Source organism: Lissotriton vulgaris, unplaced genomic scaffold (genome assembly GCF_964263255.1).
Source record: "Lissotriton vulgaris unplaced genomic scaffold, aLisVul1.2 SCAFFOLD_976, whole genome shotgun sequence".
Lineage (NCBI taxonomy): Eukaryota > Metazoa > Chordata > Amphibia > Caudata > Salamandridae > Lissotriton > Lissotriton vulgaris.
This window is the reverse complement of record NW_028250619.1, coordinates 254,469-278,711: the sequence shown is the minus strand read 5'-3', so window position 1 is coordinate 278,711 and position 24,243 is coordinate 254,469. Positions and strand designations below refer to the sequence as shown.

General features: G+C 48.2%; 1 protein-coding gene across 1 annotated transcript in view; it reads left to right on the top strand.

Annotated features, from left to right (window-relative positions):
* Positions 1-24,243, top strand: part of LOC147663181 (solute carrier family 15 member 4-like) — a 316,719-nt gene that overhangs the window by 65,792 nt on the left and 226,684 nt on the right. Inside the window, exon 2 of the mRNA XM_086950612.1 lies at positions 19,511-19,806. Within this exon, the coding sequence (XP_086806738.1) occupies positions 19,511-19,806 (296 nt within the window). The remainder of the gene's footprint in view (positions 1-19,510; positions 19,807-24,243) is intronic.

The following is a 24,243-nucleotide window of genomic DNA, read 5'->3' as shown; positions in this document are numbered from 1 at the left end:
AAAATTGAACAGAAAGACCCGGGGGATGAACAACATTCAAGGACAGGACAGACTACCGCCATTTACTAAGAGATTCGAAGGTGTCCATACCTTGTAACAGAAACTTCCTGAAAAACTGCGTTTCAATGTTCTACTACGGTAATCTGTAAGATTCCTTGAAACAAAATACTCATCTGTAGGCTTCAATATAGAGTAATGTAACAATCCACGCTTAAATACCAGTCGACTTTACCACATGCTTTGCACAATAAATATGTCAGGCCTACTGGTTTTGTCATGAGATTTCATAATAAACAGATCAAGCCGATAGCCATGATCATTGGCTCGACACCACAACCTGCTCAGTGCTGCTGGTTTCAGCTGTGTGGAGTCTAGGCCCCTCTCAGAGGACTCTGAAACCTCTCTTACGGTGATCACCACGTGATGTCACGGGGCAGTTGAGTGCCCTCTTCCCTTCTGTGCTGATGCCAGAAAAAAATGAGTATGTAAATGATCTCTGTATCTAAGACATGAATAGCATTACAAAGTCATGTGAGGGGCCTCAAGTTCAAGCTCAGACAGCTGGATAAACAGAATGATCAAAGCACCGGCCTTCTGAAGGCTCAATGAGAACATGAAGTCCTGGCTACCAACGTGTGGGCGGAACCAAAGGCTCTCTTCTGGGAGCCCTAATCAGGAGTCAGGCAGAAAGAACCACACTTGCACCATGCATGTGATCCTCTGCAGACAGTCAGGGTTTATTGTTTTTATTCAGTGTTAGGTTTTTTGATTTCTAAGTATTTTATTGATTTTATAAACAATACATCAGCATCTCTGTACAAGGTTAGCCTCTCGAAGTTTGTACAACAGTGTTCGAAACATATCAATTCAATTTTCAATTCAAAAGTGCTTTATTCGAGTTATTACTCATAAAAGCATAACAAACACAAAATATTGACAATATTAAAATAGGATTAAATTTACAGTCAAAACACATTCACAAAGCACTATTGGATCCATAAAATACAATCAATTAAGAAAGAAATCTCACAGTATTTGCTAAGTAATTACAAAGATTAAAAAGAAATTTGATTAATACATTATTATAAAAACATTTATAGTTTAAAAAGCGATGGTGTCAATTTCATGGGAACAAGTTTTACATACAGAGAATAGACAATTAACTAGCAGTCTCTGTATAGCTACCAAGTTCATTATTAATCTAAAAAATAAGTTCATAAAGACAGGTTTTACAGACAGAAAATAGTTAATTAACTAGCAGTCTCTGTCTGATCGCCCATGCCAATATATTTAGATGTGGCTATTAATATCCATGTAAGTGGGCTTGAACATATAATGCGCAGGGCAACAGAACTACAAGTGGTACCAAGGTTCCTACACATAGGGGCTAACCAGGCGCGCCTTGGGGCACAATATGCTTTACAAGAGAACATAAAATGACCAAGAGTTTCCTTCCCCATTCCACAGGCTGGGCAAGTGCCACACCCCCCTGAGCCCCATTTGGCTGTCAATGATCTTATGGGGAGGGCTCCAGCTCTCAATTGGAATAGGAGCTTCCTCTCACCCGGCTTTGAGATGATATCCCAGTACGACTCCAGAGCCGGGTACAGTTTTACCTCAAGGAAACCCGCAGACATGGACCCATTACTGGAATTACACAAACTCTTGCTGGCAACATGTTCCCAAAATATATTTTTTAGGGCAGACTTGGTGGGGAATGACGCACCTGCTGGATCAAGCCATATAGGACTTAACCCAAGCTCAAACAATATTGCCTTCAGTGAATTGAGCCAACTAATTTTATGAAAACAGTCCGCCTTTATGACATCAATAAAACCTTCGGCATAATGCGCAAGCTCGTGAGTGGTCCAGAGTCTTCGCCAATATAAAATTGGTCGTAGTTTGGCTAGGTCCTTGATTTGTTTCCTACCAAGTTCATATCTTAAAGGCAGGAGTGGAGTACTTTTTGGGGTGCCCGTGAGTAGCCTTAAAAATTTGTTCTCTGACCCTTGTAGAGAGTTCAAACTTTCAAAGCCCCACATCTCCGCACCATAAAGTGCAGACCCTATAGCCTTTGCTTCATAAACCAGCAAAGCTGGCTTAACAGGTTTGGTCAAAGACTTCCTATGTTCCGAATTGATGGCACCCGATAATTGCTTATGTCGCAGGGGAGCAATATTTATATGCTGGCTCCACCTATTATTGTCTGTAATGAGAATTCCCAGATATGTGAAGGAGTTTACCACCTCGAGAGGTTGCCCACTCATAACAATTTTAGACCTAAAGCTACAGTGTGGTTTAAAAGTCATGAGTTTAGTTTTTGTGGCGTTCACCTCCAACCCATGTTCCCCACAGAAATTCTCAAAAATGGACAAAGCACGCTGCAAACAACTAGGGGTTTTAGACAGAATAAGCGTATCGTCCGCAAACATTAGTATAGGGATTTTTAGCCCTGAAAGAGATGGAGCATCTACTGGAGCTGTTACCATGCGGGGGACAACACCATTTATGTAAAGTGAACAAGGTTGGGGCTATTGAACACCCTTGTCGAACCCCTCTTTCTACTGGGAATTCATCTGTGACCATATCATGGCCACCCCACTGTATTTTAGCAAAGGTAAACTTGTGTAATCGCATTACCAAGGTCAATAATTCCTCAGGGACCCCCAGACTCTGTAGAACTTGCCACAATTTTGCCCGTGGCACCAGGTCGAAGGCAGCCCTCAAATCGACAAATGCCGCATATAGGCTGCCTCCACCCAGCACCACAGTCTTCCATTGAAGCAGTTGGAAGCGGAATACTTGGTCCACCGTGCTTGTTGCCCTTCGAAATCCTGCTTGGTAGGGTGATAGGATATTATTGTCCTCTGCCCAGAGGCTCAAAAGTCAGATTGAAATCGCCTACTATTACAACATTATCATCAGGGGAAAATTTGTGTTCTGGGGCTGTAAGTACAACTGGAGGAACAAATACCCCTTGCTCGCCATCCATTACAACTACCTGTGTAGCCACTGGATGATTAGACAAGGGGAATGCTCCTCCACCACCCTCAGATCTAGATGTTCCATTCTTTAACTCAACCCTGTTAACAACTTCTACAGGCAATTTTTCTATTTCCTCCAAAGTTTTACTCAGAAGGCCCCCTAATCGGTTAACCTCGTTAGTGAGCTTATCTATCCTACCTACCAACGGCTTTACAATTCCCTTAATCTTGGTATCTATCAGGGCCAACAACTTCTTAAATTGCTCGTTGGTTAGAGACATGCAGACTTTGTCAATTGACCCTTCTTCCTCCACCACAGTATTTCTAGGTGGAGAGGCGGGCTTCTTTCGACTTGAGCGAAGCCCTCCACGCTTTGGCTGGCCCTTTCTTACTCCTCTAGTAGTGCGCGGCGCAGGCACTGGGGTAGGGGCTTTTTCCTCATGTGGATGTAGTTCAGCCTCATTTTCACTAACACTAACTTCCAGTGCACAGTTTGTCTGGTCCAAAATAGCATTTTCATCAAAATCAGATATTACAGCAGGACAATTACTATTAACTGGGTCAGAGTATTGAGCAGGGAGAGGTGCCAAAGAAATAGATGTAGGTGATTTAGGAGATACACCCAACCCAAGTGAGGATCTCCTCTCACTATTAATTTTTGCAACTACCTGTACTAGATAATTGTCTATGGTATTTTTTGCCGGAGACATCTTTTTACTAGGCATAATATACCAAAATACAGTACCCTCCCTGAAACACAGTAAAGGTACGATGGGAACGTGTACCTCAGACCCTCAAAGCAACTTAGCCACAATGCATACAAAGTCTGAGCCAAATAAGGTCCTGGGTCGGCCTCGAGCAATGAGAAGGTCTCACCTTAGAGTTACGGGCATAGTAACTGGCCCAGTCCAGTCTCTGCCTGTCTCGGACTGTCTTAGACTGTCCGCCCTTAGTCCGGGCTTCGTCCGGCGCGCGTCCTCGCGGGACGAGGGATCTGCCGGTGATTTATGCGCCGCCTGGCGCGCTGCTTCCTGGCGTCGTCGCTGACCCCCTAGGGATGCTGGGGGATGTAGTCCGGCCGGCGGAGCCAAGCCCGGCCGGTCGGTTTCAGCAAAGTTTCTGGCGGAGCCAAGCCGGCCGCTATGCTGCGAGGTGAGGAGCCTTCAGGACTAACAGCAGGGGTAGAAAGAAACATATGCTTAGCTAACCCCACCTGATGTGGTTTAGCGAGAACGTGAAAAGAAAAAGATGAAAGAAGAAAGCAGAAGAGAAAGGAGTGAAAGAAGGGCACCAGGCAGGTTCTGTGATTGTGAGGTGTGTAGGCCCGTGATCAGCCGCCACGTCATTTGCTTGCGAGTTAGCGAGACACGTTGCTCCATCCGCTCGAAAGGGCTCCAGTGATTGCTCCTTTATATTCTTCTTACCGCACTTAATGGTGGAGGGGGGGGGGGGGGGGGGGGGGTCGCCGGGGACGGAATGGTTTCATGGGTTTTCGTAGTCGAGGTGTGTGTCTAGTGATTGCTGGTTTCCAGGGTGAGTTCTGTAGTGCAATGTTGTCCGCACCTCTCAGGTGCGTTATCCAGTTGAACCAGCCCTTGTAGGAGGTCTTACCTGTGTCCTTCCAGCTAATTAAGACCATTGTCACCGCTGCGGTCAGCAGTAGGTCCAGCAGGTCCCTCTCGTGCTCTGAGCTTCGTTCTGTGGTTTTTAAAGTTTCTAACAATGGAGGCCTCGAGCTGTTTGAAAAGAGCCCTTCTCTGTGGCCTGCGTGCACGCTGCACACTTGCAGCCTGTTTCCAACAAACATTTCTTGTTAGGCAAGCTGTGATTGTCACTTGGCAGGCGCGGCTCCCACAACAACAGACTTAGCCAGTCTGCCAGTGAGTTTCCTGGTGCACAAACGAAGCAGCAGCGAGGGCAGGGCGGCCTGACGTTTTGGTAGACAGAAAGCATGCTTTGGAAAGACAAAACGGAGGACTCAGATCATTTATGTCTGTCTGTCTGTCCGTCTTGCGAGGGTACAGCAGGTTATCCAGCACTGTGCGCACAATACCGTGGTCTGTTTATTCAAGTGTTTCGACATCTCGGTGTCCCATGACTGCAAACCTCTCTCTGGCCTCTGATTCGGGATCATGCGCCTGCACCGGCAGCAGCTTATGCTCTTACAAATATTTAAAGGGGCAGAGCAGGGCTGTGATCAGCCCAGAGCCCCGCGCACCCCACACGCCCTTTAAAAGGACCCAGGGACAGGGGCCCTGAAAGCACTTAATTCAGGCACACATTTAATTTAAGGCCCTGAGAACAGTTTGTACCTCATACTAGGCACTTCTAGGTAAGTAAATGTGCCACTTAGAAATAGGCCAGTTATACTGTGTTTAGAGGGTAGCACAGGGCCCTACTGCTGGTAAGCTGGGCTAAAGTGCACAGAGGTCTGAAACCAGCACGACCATAGGGTCCTGCCAAAAATGAAAAACCTGGATGACTGCACAGAAGAGGCGGGGTTTCTACACGTGTAATCTGATTGAATACAGTGGTGGTAAAGGGCTTTGCCTTTGGCCACCCACTCTGACACACCCTAAGGGGGGGGGGGGGCACAATGTGTGTGATGATTCTTGTTTGGCCCTGTAGGGATGGGTAGTGTGTTGTCTTGCAAGTTGTATTTTTCTTTATCTTTGTATTTTTGTTAACTGTAAACATGATGGCTGCCAGTTTATATGGACTTGAATTGGCTGTTGTTGGGTAAAATGTAGAGCCAATGTTAAAGGTTAAAGGCTTCATCGGTTAATTTGGGAACGTCTTTCTAGATTGCATAGGTTTGATCTGTTTATTATGAAACATTCTGACAAAGCCAATAGGCCTGATCTACTTATGTGGGAAGCATTTGTTAAAATCAGTAGTTCTTGAAGGATGAATTGTTATTACATTGCTACAGCTTATAGATAGATGTTTTGTTAAATTTAAAGTAAAATTATACCTCACTAGTGTGGGTGGGCCAAGAGCCTGCGACTTGTAAGGGCCAAAAACATAGGGCTTGACGGGATAGCAGTAGGCTCTAAGCACTATTGTTATTTTTATCGCGAAACCAAGGGCAATGCTGGTTAGTAGGACATTTGTGTCGGCGTGGTGATCCCACACAGAAATTCAAGGAAAATGTGTATTTTTAAACTAAATTTGAGGTTTGCTGGGGATTCTGGGTAGGAAAACATTTGGGGATCCACGCAAGCCTTACCTTTCTGGATTCCCCCGGGCGTCTAGTTTTAAGAAATGTCTGGGTTAGATAGGTGCCTCCCTTACAAAACCAAGTCGTTTTTTGATGGGTAATTTTGAAGTCTACACAATTGGTTGTGGTCCCTTTATTGCTAAGGGTATTTGGCCCATCCACCCAAGTGAGATGCCATTTTTATCGGAAGACCTGGAGGGTGGTAGGAAATTTGTGTCAGTCCGGTTTTTCCCGCAACTTTTGCAAACAGAAATTTGTGAAAATGTTGATTTTTTTTTAGGTAAATTTTAGGTTTGCAGGGGATTCTGGGTTTGAAAACATTGGGGGATCCTTGCAAGCCATACCTCCCTGGACTCCCCTGGCTGTCTAGTTTTCATAAATGTCTGGATTAGATAGGTTTCCCTAGATGGCCACCGAGCCCAGGAGCAAAAACACAGGTGCCTCCCTTGCAAAACCAGGTTGTTTTGCGATCGATATCTTTTTATTAAACCATTTCATTAGACCTTACTAGACTGAAAGTGATTACCTGTACACCACTAGTTAGAGTTAAAAAATTATGTTATATCATAGAGGGATTGACTAATAGCACTCACAGTGAAATTGTTCAAAGCACTTTTTTTTATAATTTTACATTGCATGGGGTAAGAGTCGTATCTGGTTTGCCTTCTTTCACTATTTGGCGAGTGGCATTGTGTGTCGGAGAACTCTCTGCCCTTCTCATTTGCCCTTGTATCTCTTGACTAGGGGTGAATGTTTTGATTTGTTCTGCATTCCATTCCATCAATTGTGTGTCTTTTGTTTTCTCGCCCTAAGTGCGCCAGGTATGCCCAGACATGAGCCCTGGGCTCACTGTGCCACTGGAATCAAGCTATCCTGGCTGAAGAGGGATGAAACTCCGAAACCGGTCCCAGGATGCTTGTTTCCGGTCCAGGGAGGACCTGGTCTGGCAGTTCAGTCTGGACTGTTCCCATGGGACACAGGGTCAAGACTGATTTGCATATGGCTGGGTCCAAACTGGGATGGCACAGTGGGCAAAAGAACGATGGATTTAACCCAGATCTTTTGAGTGGAGGAGAATGTTTGCAATGTCAGCATTCTGTCCATCATTTGTTTGCTGTAACACTTTGCGCCCTAAGTGGGATGGGTATGCCCAGACGTGGGTCCCTTGCTCACTGTGCCACTGGATTCAAGCTATCCTGGCTGAAGAAGTGTGACATACCCTGAAACCGGTCCCAGGATGCTTGTTTCCGGTTCAGGGAGGACCTGGCCTGGCAGTTTGGTCTGGACTGTTCCCATGGAGCACATGGTCAAGACTGATTTGCATATGGCTGGATCCAAACGTGGGTGGTGTAGTGGGCAAAAAAACGATGGATTTAGCCCAGATCTTTTGACTGGGGGAGAATATTTGCATTGTCAGCATTCCGTCCATTATTTGTTTGGTAACACTTACCTGGAGAGAGTCACCGCTTTTGATTATCTGGGAATTTGACTTTGACAGAAGGTCATTGGAGCCCCACCTAGCCAAGATGCTGCTGAGCCACAAACGTGCGGCTGGAGCACTAGCGAAAGAACATCGCAGGTCACAAAGCAGACCGGTTGCCCCGGCTCTAGCGATTTATGGCACCAAAGTAGTCAGCACAGCCCTTTATGGTGCTGCGCTGTGGGGGTTCGATAACATTGATGACATTAGCAGATCTGCGCATAAGTTCCTGAGGGGTTTGGTAATGCTTCCCCGTACTGTCCCACTATCACCCTTGATGTCAGACATGGGCAGGAGGCTGATTAGAAATATTGCCAAGTTGCGCTCACTGCTTTTTTGGGCCTGCTTAAGTCTGACCCCCCTGAACTTTCCAAGTAGCCGAAGCACTAACCGCAGTTATGAGTCTAGACGTCAGTCATAGAACTACCTGGACAACTAGTATCAGGAAAACACTGTTAGCTTTGGGTAGCTTGGAGAGCATTGGGATAGGCAAGTCCCACCCAGTAAATTGGAACTCAAACGAGTATATTGGGAGTGGGTGGACAGCCAGGAAACAAGCAAATAAAATGTGGGCAGATTAATGGAGGAATTTTATCTCTATAAATTGAGCAGAGGTCTCGAGCCTTACCTGGACACAATTCAGGTACCCAGAGATAGGATGCTGTACACTCATTTTAGGTTTGGCACGCTTCCTGTCCTTGCATTGATTGCAAAATGGCACCCACTCTATCACACAACAGAGGACTGTCAATGCTGCAGAGCCCCGCTGGAGTGTGTCGCTCACTTCGTTTGCTTGCCCAGCATACAAAGAATCAATGCTAAAATGGCTTAAACCAATCTGCGAGCATCTGGGCACACTGTACCACCGGGTGGCTTTGCGTATTTTAAAATCTAACGCAAGAACTCGTTTTGCGTGTGGTGTGGCCAAGTTTCATGATTGTGCCTGGATAGTCAGACAAACGACCCTGAGGGGGTGGTTGGGGGGGGACCAACATTACACTGTAGGAGCTGCAGAGTCAGTACCCCAGTCTTAGATTTAAGCTTGACCTACTGCTTAAACATGATTTTATGCACTTGCGCTTTGCACCACCCTACACGTCATTTGACAACTGGCCTAATTTCGTACTACTAGGGGGCAAGCAAGGAGGGCTAGACACCTCCGATGGGCTTAAAAGTATGGACTGCCTTGCTTGCATTTTTTTTATTCTTTTTTTTATTGTTATTCATGTAACTGTATATGGTTTTCTACAAATGAATTTTTACGCTGTTTTTATTATGTAGAGTTAGACACACTTTTAACCTTGCTGCTATGAAATAGTGCCCTTTCATGATTTGGTTATGTATGCAATATTTGCAAAATTGGACTCTTGTAACATGGCTTTTTTATTGGATGCTTTTATTGAAATAAAGGACAAATTCAATTCAATAGTCTGTCTTCTAGAGGGGAATGGCCTAAGAGGGTCGAACCTTGTTGTATGTATATTTTTAGGGTATGCATGAGTTGCTTGTAGGGGAAACGCTGGGAGAGTGCCAGGTCATATACTTGTTTTATATCGTCAAAAGGTAGGGGAGCCCCGTCCCTCTACACGTCTCCCTGGTGTTCAATACCTATAGTCCGCCATCTCGAGAAGCCCTCTAGTTCAGTCACCTCCCTCAGTTGGTCCCTATTCCATAGTAGCGTCCTACTTGTCAGCCGATCATGCCAACCCAAATATCTGTCTCTTTCCAACATTTGACCACCGTTGCAGTATCTGTGGGCCAGTCCTGATGTGCCCTACGAGCTTATAAGAGAGGCTCAGAATTCCTGTTTGGCATTGCTTCTCTGTCCATTCTATAGGCTGGTTCCTCCCTATCTGTGTAAACCCAGTCATTTATCAATTTTGAGGCCCAGTTATAGAGTCTAATATCTGGGACTGCCAGGCCGCCTTTTTAAACCCCTCTTTGTAGTTTATTTAGGGCAATTCGGGGTGCGAGCCCTTGCCACAGCAGAGTGTGGCGTTCCTGGGCTATCTGTTTGAAGAAGGTTGTTGGGACTGGGTAGGGGGTGTGTTGCAGAACATACAGGAGGCGCGGTAAGGTCATCATTTTATATTAGACTGTTTTGTCCATTAAGGGCAGTGGCAGTGTGCGCCAATGGCGTTATGTCGGTGCAAAATCTGTTCAATTGGGCGAAGAGGTTATGCTGCAGGAATAACTGTTTGTACTGTGAGTGAGGGAGACTTCTCCTCCTGCTGCCTGTACTGTGTGAGGGAGACTTCTCCTGCTTGTACTATGAGTGAGGGAGGCTTCTCCTGCTGCTGCCTGAGCTGTGAGTGAGGGATGCTTATCCTGCTGCTGCCTGTACTGTGTGAGGGAGGGAGGCTTTTCCTGCGCTGCTTGTACTATGGGTGAGTGAAGCTTCTCCTTCTGCTGCTTGTACTGTGTGAGGGAGGCTTCTCCTGCTGCTGCCTGTACTGTGAGTGAGGGAGGCTTCTCCTGCTGCTGCGTGTACTGTGAGTGAGGGGAGCTTCTCCTTCTGCTGCTTGTACTGTGAGTGAGGGAGGTTTCTCTTGCTGCTGCCTGTACTCCGAGTTATGGAGGCTTCTACTCCTGCTGCCTGTACTGTGTGAGGGAGGGAGGCTTCTCTTGTTCCTTGTGCTATGTGAGGGAGGTGTGTCCTGCTGCTACTGCCGGTATTGTATGAGGGAGACCTGTCCACTTGCTGCTGTAGGTACTGTGAGTGAGGGTGGTTTGTCTGCTGCTGTCTGTACTGACCTTGGTCAGAAGACATCATTCTCCCCGGCAGCTCAGCGGTGCTCTGTGCCGCCTCTGGTCCATCCAGCCCCTGTTGCAGGGTTTGAGCCACCCTGTTCCTCTTTTTCTCCACCTGAGGATCATCCTCGGTATTTTGACCGCTATGGTTTCCTTCATTGTACTGTATTTATTTTGTGCCTGACATAGTTTATTGTGTCCTTGCCCTTTTCTTCTGTTCCCCTTCACTGTTGTTTGTTCCTCCCCCCTCAGTTTTCCCTCTGTTTTTGCCACTTTCCTCGGACCCCTCCCCTTCCGGGGCCGCTCACGCCTCCCAGCTGCTCGTCCCTCCCCTTGTAATGCCGACCACTACGCGGGCACGCAGCGGACGTGTGCAGTGGGTGCGCCACTGGCACGCCTAAGGTAAGCCCGTCTGCGCCTTGACCGTGCCCAGCGCCAGACCCCCTGGCCCCCACGGCTTCCACAGGACCCGACGCAGCTACGGCGCCAACACCCTCCATGCATTCAACGCCGGCCGAAATTCCACCTGCTTCCAGGCCACCCTGAAGCTCACCCACGGCCCTTCAACTGCCAAAACTTCAGCTACACCAGCCAGCGTACTCCAGCTCGTCCCACCCATCCCAACATTACAGGCCACACCCATCTCAGCGGCATACTGCTCAACACCCGCTCAGTCCACAAGCATGCCGTCGAACTCTGGGACCTGCTCGACTCCCACGCCCCGGACGTTGTCTTCTTGACGGAGATGAACACCTCCTCTGCACCGGACATAGCCATAGCCATCCCGGACGGCTACAAGATCACACAAAGGGACCAGAACAACAACAAACCAGGAGGAGGAATCCCCATCATCCACAGGAAAGCCATCAGAATCTCAACAAGCACCGAAGACGTCCTCAGCATTGCCGAACACCTACACTTCCAGATCCACGTCTACAACACCACCACCCTCAGAGGAACCCTTGTCTACAGACCCCCAGGACCTCGACCACAATTCAGCGAATCCATTGTCGACCTCATCAGCACGCACACCATCGCCTCCACTGACTACATCCTCCTCGGAAACCTGAATTTCCACCTCGAGAACGACAACAGCTCCCCAACACTGATTGACAACTTCGCCAACCTCGGACTAAAACAACTTGTCACGACAACCACCCACTCCGCTGGACACACGCTCAACCTCATCTTCTCAGCCAGTGACCACGTCACCTACAGCCACACCACCGAACTCCACTGGACCGACCACCACTGCATCCACTTCACTTTCGAGAAACACACCGCACACAACCAACCGCAACGCATTCAACACCGTACTGGAAAAAAATCCCCGAAGACCAGCTCATCACCACTCTCGCCCGTGACCCTCCACCGAACCCTCTGAGACTGACTCAGCAGCCCACAACTTCAGACAATGGATATACGACGGCGCCAACACCCTCGCCCCGATCAAGAAACCCTCCAACAGTTACACCGACTCGAGAGACATCTGGTTCAACACCGACCCCCAGAACTCCAAGCACACCTGCAGAAGACTCAAGAAGCAATGGTGTAAGGACCAGACATCCGACAACCATGCAGCCCTAACGAACGCCAGACGCAAACACCACCAACTCATCCGATCCGCCAAAAGAAACTACTTCAATGAACGCATTGACAACAACGCACACAACAGCAAAGAGCTCTTCAACATCATGAAAGAACTCACCACCCCCAACTCCAGCTCCAATGACACGCCACTGTCTCAAGAACTCTGCAACTCCCTAGCCACCTTCTTCCACTGCAAAATCGCAGACATCCACAACAGCTTCAACCCCCATGTGCCGACGACAGACAACAACACCCCCGACTCAACACCCAAAAACTCCCCATCCTCGTGCTCTCCAGGAACAACGTCAACGACGAAGACACCATCAAAATCATGAACACCATCCACTCCGGCTCACTCTCCGACCCCTGCCCCACCACATCTTCAACAAGGCAAGCTCCATCATTGCACCCCAACTCCGAAAGATAATCAACAGCCCCTACGAGACCACCACCTTCCAAGAGAGCTGAAAACACGCCGAGATCAACGCCCTCCTCAAGAAACCCAAGGCGGACCCAAAGGACCTCAGGAACCTCCGACCCATCTCCCGGCAAAAGTCATGGAAGCTGCCCCAACGCCCACTAACCATGCACGCAATCTGGGGTTCATTCTGGGCTCAATGCTATTTATGACCCAGCAAGTCAACAATGTCTCCTCCTCCTGCTTCAAACACCCTCCGAATGCTCTGCAAAATCTACAGATGGATCCCCACTGAAACCAGGAGAACAGTCATCCAAGCACTTGTCAGCCGCAGACTGGACTACGGCAACGACCTCTACGCAGGATCCACGACTACACTCCAGAAGAGACTCCCAACGCATGCAGAACGCCTCTGCACGCTTCATCCTCGGACTCCCTCGCCACAGCCACATCACCACCCACCTTAGAGATCTGCATTGGCTCCCAGTAAATAAGAGGATCACCTTCAAACTCCTCACCCATGCTCTCAGAGCACTCCACAACGCAGGACCAGCATACCTCAACGAACGACTGTCCTGCTACACCCCAAACAGCCAGCTTCGCTCCGCCAACCTCGCCCTCGCCACCGTCCCAAAACATCCACCGAACGACCATTGGCGGCAGATCATTCTCCCACCTCGCTGCAAAGACATGGAACACCCTCCCCTCCCATCTGCGTCAGACCCAGGACCTGCTGACCTTCAGGCGAAGTCTCAAGACCTGGCTGTTCGACCAGTAGCTGCCTCCCACCCCCCACCCCTTAGCGCCTTGAGACCCTCACGGGTGAGTAGTGCGCTCTACAAATGCTTGATTGATTGATGGTGGTTGTCCTGCTATTACTGCCTGTATTGTGTGAGGGAGGCTTGTCCTGTTGCTGTGTGTACTGTGAATGAGGGAGGTATGTTTTGCTGCCTATACTGTGTGAGGGAGGCTCCTCCTGCTGCTTCTTGTACTGTGAGAAGGGAGGATTCTCCTGCTGCTGCCTGTGCTGTGTGACGGAGGCCTGTCCTCTTCCTCCTACTGCCTTTATTGTTTGAGTAGGCTTCTTCTACTGCTGACCGTGCTGTGAGTGAGGGAGGCCTGTCCTGCTGCTGCCTGTACTGTGTGAGGGAGGCCTGTCCTGCTGCTGCCTGTACTGTGTGAGTGAGGCCTGTCCTGCTGCTGCCTGTACTGTGAGAAGGGAGGCTTCTCCTGCTGCTGCTTGTACTAAAAGCGAGGGAGGCTTCTCCTGCTGCTGCTTGTACTAAAAGCGAGGGAGGCTTCTCCTGCTGCTGCTTGTACTGTGAGTGAGGGAGGCTTCTCCTGCTGCTGCCTGTGCTGTGAGTGAGGCTTGTCCTGCTGCTGCCTGTGCTGTGTGAGTGAGAAGTGTTCTGCTGCTGCCTGTGCTGTGAGTGAGAAAGAGGCCTGAACTGTTGCTTCCTGTACTGGTTCTCTGGTGTGGTGGGGGATAAACCATGCACTGATGCTGCCTGTACTGTACCGCATGTTTGTGTGCCTGTACTTGGGTGTCTTCTCTGTCTGCGCGCCTTACAGTATTGCACCGGTTTTGTGTGTGAGGTGAGCCAGGACTATATAAATAACACGTCTCTTGAGTTTGTCAGTGCTTGTTTATTCCATTCAGTCCTGCTGATAAGTATGAAGGCCACATTTGTTGTTGAATTTGGACAAGTGTGTCATTTTGGTGCAGGTGGAAGTGCAGTTTCTTGGTATTCTTCTTGCCCAGGACCAGTCAGTGAAATCGGCTGAATGGCTCAGTGTGGCCGCATCACATACCAGGCTTGACCCCCTTCTGTGCAGATGGCTTGTGTTTCTCGGTAGGAAGGTATGGAAGGGGTACCTGTGCTTTGTGCCCCTGTGGTGCCCTCAGGGGTTATGCAGTAAACATCCACGTTTGAGAAGGCTTTGTGTGTTTTTAATACAAATGCTGCCATTACTGTTACTTGTTCTACCGGTGTATTTTTGGTGTATTTTAGTTGCGTTGGAGTGAGAAAAATGTCTTTGTGAAGGGTTAATTGAATCGAGTTTGTTAAATATTGAATTATAGAGTGGGTGTTAGTAGTGCAGTCAATAAAAGGAGAATCAGAAGACGGGGTTTTAGTAAATGCAGATTTTGCTATATTCATAAGTCCATTTCTATGTGTTTTTCCTACTCTTCAGCGTATGCACTGGGCTTTGATCTGACTCATCATGTTAAGACTAGGTTTAATAAATCATTGATTATGTCTTAAGTGGGGAACCCCCGCTTTTTCCCATGAGTTGCAACGCCAAAATAGCCAAGGATGGTGACATCTCATCATATATGTCACAAGGGTGTTTTCCACCAGAGAAACCTCTTGCCTCCTTTACACCGTCTCCGGGCTGACGTGCAGCATTGGAAAACACTGCTCTGTAATCTCTTGAGTAGAGCTGCCCTTTACAAAATGATGGCGCTTCCCTTTTTCCTCGCCATATCCTGTCCCGCCTCAATACTTCCAGGCAGTTGACTCCGAAGCTGGTACGACGGAGGTATCGCTTTGCCGGCCATTCGATCATATTACTGAGCCTTAGTTAGTGGTCCTCAATCACTGGATGCATCGACCCCCCCACAGACCCAGCATGTAGAATGGATAGGCACAATATGGTGGCGGACAATTACTTGAGGGCATTGTATGGAGGGACTAGATATACACTCAAATATACTCCAACTTCTACCACAGTTTCGATCTGGCATACGGCAACTGCTGCATCAGGCTGGAAGGTTACTCCACTGACAGAGTCCTGCCAGTTAGCTATGCTCTCTAGGCAACCGGGGTTTGACAAGTGGGATCGGATTGGTCTCTCCAATGTTGGGATACCTGTGGGCAAAGGGCGGGGTAGTTCAGTTTGATGAGTTACAAACACAGTACCAACTGCACGAGGGTGAAACGTTCAGATATCTTCAGGCACGAAGTGCGTTACATAAGGCAATTCCCTAGGGTTCTGATCCACCTAACTCTTCACCTTTGGAGGACAGTCTCCTGGATGAGTATCTCCCGGACAAAGCCATCTCACTGACCTATCGTAAAATACTTAATAAGTTGCCGGAAACTCACTACAAAATACGTGCAAAATGGTGTGATGACGTAGGAGACATACCTGATGAGGATTGGAAGAAGGCTCTGGCCTCGCCCCAGGAAGTGGCTAACCATTCCCGTTTCTAGCTAATACAGCTTAAAATACTTCACAGGGCCTATTTTACTAGTTTGGTGCTTGTTAAAATGGGGCTCCTTGACTCCCAGCTATGCCCCCAAGGCTGTGGTTCCATTGGTACCTTTCTGCACCAGTGGTGGGAATATCCCGTCCTTCAACGGTATTGGAGTAGGATTGTCTCCACCATGTCCCGACTATGTCACAAATCTATTAAGGCCTCCCCTCAATCAATCAGGGGTTGGTAAAGCGTGCTACTCTCCCGTGTGGGTCTCAAGGCGCTGGGGGAGGAAAAGCGGGCCTGCTCTGGTTAGTTGAAAAGCCAGGTCTTGAGAGCCCGTCTAAAGGTGTTCAGTGTTGGAGAGCATCTTAGTTCTACTGTGAGAGTGTTCCATGCTGTGGCTGCGGTGTAGGAGAAAGCTCTCCCTCCAGCTCTGCTTCTGAGGATGCGGGGGACCTCTGCCAGGGCAAGGTCGGCTGAGCGGAGGTTCCTCTTGGGTGTGTGGAAACTCATTCGGTTGTTCAGGTATTTGGGTCCGATGTTGTTGAGGGATTTGTAGGCGTGTGTGAGTAGTTTGTAGGTGACCCTCTTATCGACGGGGAGCCAGTGGAGTTCTCGCAGATGTGGAGTCATATGTTCGTGGTGCGGTATCCCTAGGATGAGCCTGGCAGCCGCATTTTGGATGGTTTGGAGCTTGTGTAGTAGGGATTTGTTGATTCCGGCGTAGAGGGCCTGCTGGTGATGAGTGCATGGGTGACAGTCCTTCTGCAGTCTGGGGGGATCTACTTGAAAGTTTTTCGTAGGATCCGGAGGCAGTTGAAACTGGCGTAGGAGATAGCGTTGATTTGGTGGTTCATGGAGTGGGAGGAGTCTAGGATTATGCTGAGGTTCAGAGCATGGTCTGTCGGGGTGGGTGGGCCCCGAGGGCGGGAGGCCACCGAGGGCGGGAGGCCACCAGGAGTTGCTCCAGGCAGAGGGGCAGGGTCCGAAGATGAGAACCTCCGACTTTTCGAAATTGTTTGAAGTAGCTGCCTTCATCCAGGTGGCCACGTTTCTCATTCCTTCCTGGAAGCTGAGTTTAGTGTCTTCCAGGTTCTTGGTGAGGGAGAGGATGAGCTGGGTGTCGTTGGCGTAGGATATGATGTTGAGCCCATGCTACCTGACGATGGCGGCGATGGGGGCCATGTAGATGTTGAATAGAGTTGGGCTCAGAGAAGATCCCTGGGGAACTCCGCAGATGATGTTGGTGGGTTTGGAGAGGAAAGGGGGGAGCATGACCCTCTGTGTTCTGCCGGAGACTAAGGATCGGATCCAGTTGAGGGCGTCTCCCTGAATTCCCACTTTGTGGAGCCTGGTGGATAGTGTGCGGTGTGAGACGGTGTCAAAGGCTTTGGAGAGGTCCAGGAGGATGAGGGCTGCGGTGTGGCCCTGGTCGAGCAGCATGCGGATGTCATCGGTGGCGGCGAGCAGGGCTGTCTATGCTCTGGTTGCTGCGGAAACCGGATTGGGAGGGGTTGAGGATGCAGTGATCTTTCATGAAGGTGGTCAGTTGGGCGTTCACAAGCCTTTCTGTGACTTTGGCAGCAAAGGGGAGGAGGGAGATGGGTCGGTAGTTCTTGAGGTCAGTTGGGTCAGCCAATGTTTTTTTTGAGGAGGGGCTTCACTTCTGCGCAGTTCCAGTCCATGGGGCAGGCGCCGGAGGCCAGGGAGGAGTTGATGGTGCGGGTAGTTTGGGGGCGATGGCCGTGGAGGCTCTGTGGAAGATATGCGGGGGGCACGGGTCAGTAGAGGCTCCTGAGTGAGTTTTCTTCATGGTGGTGGTGATAAGTTCGAAGGATGCGGGGTTCCAGGTGGTGATGGTTGGGGAGTTGGTGGTGGTGGTTGGAGGGGTGAAGGCAATAGTTGGCTCGCTGAAGTTGTCGTAAAGGGTCATGATCTTCTGGTGGAAGTAGGTGCTGAGCTTGTTGCAGAGATCTTGGGAGGGTGTGATGTCAGTGGCTTCGCATGAGGGTTTGATCTGCTTGACGATGTTGACTTTGTCTATTGAACATTTGGGAAGCCACTGATCTGTCACAAACTGAGCAAGTATGCTTCTCGTTGGGCTGTATGGTGGCAAAGTAACATCGCCAGAACATGGAAGGGAGGAGTTGTGCCTAAATCTGCTGACTGGGCGGCTGACATGGACTGGTGTATGCAGGGGGAAAGGGGGGTTTATGAAAGCTGGGGATGCCCAGGCAAGTGGACTAAAATATGGGGCCCCTGGAACATGAGCAGAGGTTTCCTTTGTACCCCCCTTTAGTGACACTCTCCCACTTGATGTTGACAATGAGACGCTGTAAGATTTTAACAAATTTGTGTGCCCATGATTTATTTGATGGTGTCCTCGACCTATTGCACTGATTGCATTTCACTGTGTTTTCATAACTGGGCGACTTTGATCATCTTGACAACTGCTCCTTATTGCATTTGTGTTTTTTGTATTGTTTTCTGTTGATTCTCTCAATAAAACAGATTTATTAAAAAAAAAAGACTAGGTTTAATTTCATAGACCAAAGGCTGATTAAACAAAGGGTGATGGTAGAGCTGACCCATAGTTTGATGCTGTCACTGTCTCAATCCAGTGTTACGCCTCAGGACTCTGTAGCTGGAAGATTTCAATCCCTCTGGGGCCGGACTTCGGATTTCTCATACATGATGCCATGGTTCCGCCCCCCCCCTATCTGAGAACAGGGATGGACTGAAGGGTCATTGTTGGTGGATGCCGGAGAGAAGGGGTCAGGGGGCAGTGCTATGTCCAGTGCTGCTGAGAGCCCCTCTCACTAGCCCCCAGGCCTGCTGCTGAGCAGGTAATGACATGTCCGGTCTGCAGGGACCCCTCTGCCGGCAGCCTCTGGAGTCAGGCGGTGGTCCAGGGTGTCTCCTGGACATAATGTGAAGTGAAGTCTGAGCTCCTTCCTAATGGGACATTATGCGGCAATCAGCGGACGCCCGGCAGGTCAGGCCAATTCAGACTCATCTGTGCTGGTAATTTACCCGTCCTGCAGGGCTGCAGCCCCGTGCTCTCCCAGCCTCGCTGATTTGTACATTTGCAGCATCAGTGGGAAGTTAATGTACCATCTGCTGGAGGACAGACACCCGCCAGCGCCTTGTAATATCTGCTTCGATCGTCCTGCTGCCCTCCCCGTGGATTGGAAGTGACAGGACGTGCAGTGATCCGGTAACCCTCCTCCCCTCTGGAGTTCCTTGAGTCTCTGGTTTAGGAGCAGAAATCATGGAAACGTCTGATCATTCAGGGGAGTTGGAATTACCGGTGACAGATACTGCATGTAATTCAATAATAGTCCTGAGCACAACCACTATAATAATTGTCAAGTACAACAATATTGAGTCCATTCAATTCTTCTTGTGTTCCAGACCGCTTTATTCTTATGGTCCTCGTTTCATCAGTAGTCCCTTAAATCCGAAGCCAACACGTGTTTCGTCAGATCGATGCATTAATATCACTGACTTCATCAGGGCTCATCATCTATTCGCAGCAAAAATGTATCATATAGGTGCTGTGTGGTATTATCAACCTCCACAAATCCAGCAAGGATCTTAGCTCGGACATCCGTTAGTTAGCTGTGCTATACACCTGCAGTAAGAGACTTTTATGTTGTTTTATAGTAAAATATCTATGCATTTCTATTGGAATTGTAATGGCCTCAAAGAAGTTACTTTTATGACTACAGTTAATGAAGGCATCAAATGTTTGAATTTTTGTGTGCTCTAATGCTGCGTCTTCTTGGCGCCTGTATAGAGTACTGATTTATGCTTATACATTTCCTAAGCCACAAATGCCTTCTTGTACCTCTGTCTCTAGGTAAAAGATCGGGGTTCGGAAGCCACGCGCACATTTTTTAATTGGTTCTATTGGAGCATCAATGTTGGCGCCATCCTTTCTCTGGGTGGGATCGGATACGTTCAACAGAATGTCAGCTTCCTGATTGGCTACATCATCCCCACTGTGTGCGTTGGAGTTTCTCTCCTGGTCTTCTTATGTGGGAAGATGTTCTTCATCACAAAGCGCCCCGATGGTAGCGTCTTCACGGTTATGTTTAGGATTCTGGGATACTCCTGTTGCTCCCGGAAAAGTTCTCTTCGCCACGAAGCCAGCAGGTATGTACACTCTCATGTCTCTTGCATGTACATTGATTAATGGTCTCTGTAGGCATGTTTCTCCTTTTCTTTTCTCAGTATTCTGTGGAGAGGCACGTGTTTCTCCTTTTCTTTTCTCAGTATTCTGTGGAGAGGCAAAAATATATGATTCCTAGTCCAAGAAAGCTGGGCTGGGTCCTAGCGAAGTTGAAGGAGAGGTGAGAGGAGGAAGCTGTCCAGATATTTTCTGTTGACAGAAGTACAGACTAATTTCATTTCTGCCTAGCATTGTAAGCAGGTAAAGAGTGGTCTCCTTCTGTCGTAAACACTAGGGTTGTTTAATGGACTTGTGTATCTTCTCCCTGATGTTTGAACCCGCTCTGACTCTCTACCGCCGTATAGAATGTTCTAGTCATCTGCGCTTCTCTGTTCATCACAGCCTTCCATCACAACAGTGGCCAGCAATGTCTACTCATGTTGTTATGTTGGTAAAAACAATAAATTCCAAATCCTCATTCATGGGAATGTAAATGTAAATGTGGCGTATTTGTATAGCGCGAACAGTGACCCGGAGGCATCCCGGCGCTTGTACTCCTACCACAAGGGAACCCATCCTGGCTTTTCCTTGTGGGGTGTCCACTCCTGGGCATCCCATGGTGAAACCAGGCATCCCTTGTGTATCAGGGGGCCTTTGTGGAGACTAAGCAAGCTATTGCCCAGAGTTGCAGCGTGGGACCCATGCTTAGAATCGGCACTGAGGCGAGAATATCCGGTCAGAGGAATTTAAGCCCGAAACCCGCCGAGGCGGGAATCGAACCCTGGTCCCTGGCCAGCGTTCTGCATCAAGGTCTGCCGCTCTAAGCATTGAGCCACACTTCTCCACTAAGCAAAACAAAGCAGTTTAAGATCCACTGTAGATCTGGTCAGAATGTTGAATCTCCATCCGTGTATTGCATGCGCCGAGAGCTGAGGATGGCCTCGAACACACTGCCTCAGTTGTTTTTGGGAGATTTACTGGAGTAGAGCCTGAAGGGTTCTATTCTTTGTTACGTTGTCAGGCAATGGCTCCATATAAGCCACCTACCAATAGCAGGCATAGGGTGATGGTCTCAGTATTTTCTGTTCAGAAGTGCTATGAAGCAGTTATTGGGATGATGTTTCGGGTCTTTTTATCATGTTCAGTCAGACAGGACTTCTTCAGGTATTTGTAGAGTTTGTGATGGGTGGATGAGTTGTGAGTCAAGGATGGGCCCGGGAGTCAGAAAATGAGGAAAATCGATGAAGAGGGGCGATGCATACAGTAGGAAAGAAGGTAAGTGTCAGTGTAGAAGGAGAAATGGCAACGATACATTTTCAGGTTTGCCTGAAGAAGTAGAGGGTTTCTTCAGTAGTCAATACTTCATATTTATTTCTTCGGGTATTTCGAGCCTGTGAGGAGCGTGGAGCCATTAGTATGAGATTCCAGTGGTGAAGGTATTTGTGATTGAAGGTAGGTGGGGAACCATTATGTCGGCAGTAAAATGGTTGGCGTAAGTTTTGAGTTACGCTTTCATGGTGTTGTAGGTGAAGAAATGCTTGTTTGGCTTGTATTGTAAATGGAAAGTTGTAGGAGAACAATATAAAAGGGAGTAGCTTAGCCCACCATAAAGAGGCCAGTGCCCCAGTCTGGAAAGGCTTGGTTGTTAGTGGGAAGAAAAGAGTGCAATGTTGTGAACCAGATTACAGTGGTTGTTGCAAGCCTAAGGTAGCTGTTTACTAGTAGTGACTTGTTTTCATTGTTGTAGATAACTGCATGTCTGGTTTTTATATTCTTGCGCTATCACAGTGGGAAGCTGCAACAATATTCTGCTTTTAGACAAATTGGCCAAATTGCAATAGTACAACCACTAATATGCATGAGTTGAAGTATGTGTATCTCGCACTGGAAAAAAAGCCTTTTCAGTGTTCGGGCTGTCACAAAAGCTTCAGTCAGAAGATCAGTCTCACAAAGAGAGGCCTCACTGAGGAAAACACCTTATCAGTGCTTTGAATATTATAAATGCCAGGCTCCATCAACATGAGAGAACCTACACTGGAGAAAACTCTATCGGTGCCCTGAATCCCAGACACGCTTTAGTCTGAAAACCCCATTTCACTCAACACGAACCAACACACACTGGAGAGAATAATGTCAGAGCTCTGAATGCTTCAGAATCTAGAGTCTGAAGTCTGTTCTCACTTAACATAAGAGAATTCACATCAAAGAAGAACCTTATCAGTGCTCTGAATGTCTGAACAGCTTCGGTAAATGAAGCCTCACTGAACATCAGAGGACAGGGATTGATATGTTATGTATATTTGTAAAGCGTGCTATCACCCATGAGCATATCCTGGCGCTGAGCAGGTATGTGTGCCTAACCCTGCCAGTGGTAGGTTGGTTAATTGAAAACTCAGGTCTTCAACTTCTTGCGGAATTCTAGAAGAGAGGAAGAGGAGGCTCTGGCGTGGTGTGGGGGGTTGTTCCGCGCTTTGGGAGCAATGTTCGAGAATGCTTGCCCTACTAAGCTGGCTCTGTGTATGCACAGGATGTGTGCGAGTTGAAGTCCTGCGGAGCGGATATGCCTGGGTGGTTGGCCGAGGGAATTGCAACTGCCTAGGTGGGTGGGGCTTGAGTTGTATAGTACCTTAAATGTGTACACAAACCCACCCTGTTCAAACTTCTCACACTTGCATGCAAAGCACTGCACAGCACCGACCTAGTGTACCTCAACAGCCGTTACACTTATGACAACCTCTGCCCCCCCCCCCCCCCCCCCCCCTTGACTTTGAGAGACTTCCCACACCACATCCAAGCCTCATCACTTCTGGAATTCTGCAGGAAGCTGAAGACATGGCTCTTTGAACAGCCTCTCCAAGGAGACAGTTCCTTAAACATCCTGCAAAGCAGCTGGAAACCCTGACAGGTGATCAACGCGCTGTACAAATATGCATAACATAACAAACATATCTCTGGCACTTGCCCACATTTATGAAAAATAGGCTTTCATTGTGCTCGAAAACTCATGTTGAGGTGCATCTGAATCCTACTGTTTAGCGGTGAAGATGCCCAGATCAAAGTGCCTCCTTACCTCTCCTTTTAAGTACCCGTTAAGTTAGCACCAAGGAAGATGCCTACGAGGCACAAGTGAACCTCAATGAATGTAATGGCAAGTTCGGATCAAGAACATAAGCTACCAACCCATCTATATGCATTCGTATATCCCTCCCTCCTGGGTACCAACACGACTGGGGAAAGCCATTCGGAGGACTCAGTCTCCTTTATGACACCTAGCTTCAACAACCTTAGTAGCTCATCCTTGATCCGCCTGAGCATCGTGTTAGGAACCTTCCTGACCTTGTGGACACATGGCACAGTATTTTTTAGCGCAATCTTATGCTCAGTTTACTACAGCATTCCCAGCTCTCGTTCAAAAGCAGCAGGAGATTCCTAGCAAATATCATTACTATTACTGGCACTGGATGCCAAATAATCTGTGTCTGGGGCACCGTGGTGTTACCGTGGTGGCGCCTACCAACATAGACCTGAATCTTCATGATTGTGTAGCCAAGCACATTCAGTTTTGACACACCGTACCCCACTGGGATAATGTTATCAGGCAGCAACCCCTTACCATCCATATCAAAGTGCTTCTTCCATTTCTGGTCACCTACCATGGTGTAAGTTAGGCAAACCTGAGTCTCCCAACTCCATCATTTTCTTGCCTCTAATGTCAGCTCACACTCCGGAATGCTCAGCACCGCCTAGTCAACACCTCCATCATCTCTTAAACATAAAATCTCTTTTTATAGCATCTGCACCACACTCAGCACTTTGAATCCTGTCCCCCCTACGTATCCAGGCATAAATAGCCCATTTTTCCACATTCCTAACAGGTGGCATTCTTGTCAGAACACCCAAGATTGTTGGGAAGATTACTTCTGCTACCTCATCTAGAACTTTTCGTCCCCCTTGCCTTGCTTGGTCTAGGGAGATCTCTTACCCTCACCACTCACATTCTTCACACTGCCTTCCACTTTGTCACCTGCTGACACAGTGCGTACTCTCACTCACCCACCCACCAACCTACTCACCCACTCATCCACCCACTCACTCACTCACTCACTCACCCGCTCACTCGTTCCCTCCATTGCTTCCTTCAAATCTTTGCTTTGATTCTCACGAATGTCGTGTATCCAAGTGGTGATAAATTCCATCCCGTGAACTATTTCAACATTGTCCATCAATTCTGGATTCTTAGCCAAGAGTTTTTTGGTACTTCTCATAAGTTGTCCCCTAATTCGGGAGCTTGTGAATGCACCAAAATCATACGTAGAATCGTAATTTGAGTAATGAAATGCTTTTCTAGCATTAGAACTGACTTTTCAAATACATCTTTTGGTTGACCTTCCACATCACCTAAGGAAAGTTCATCCCTACTC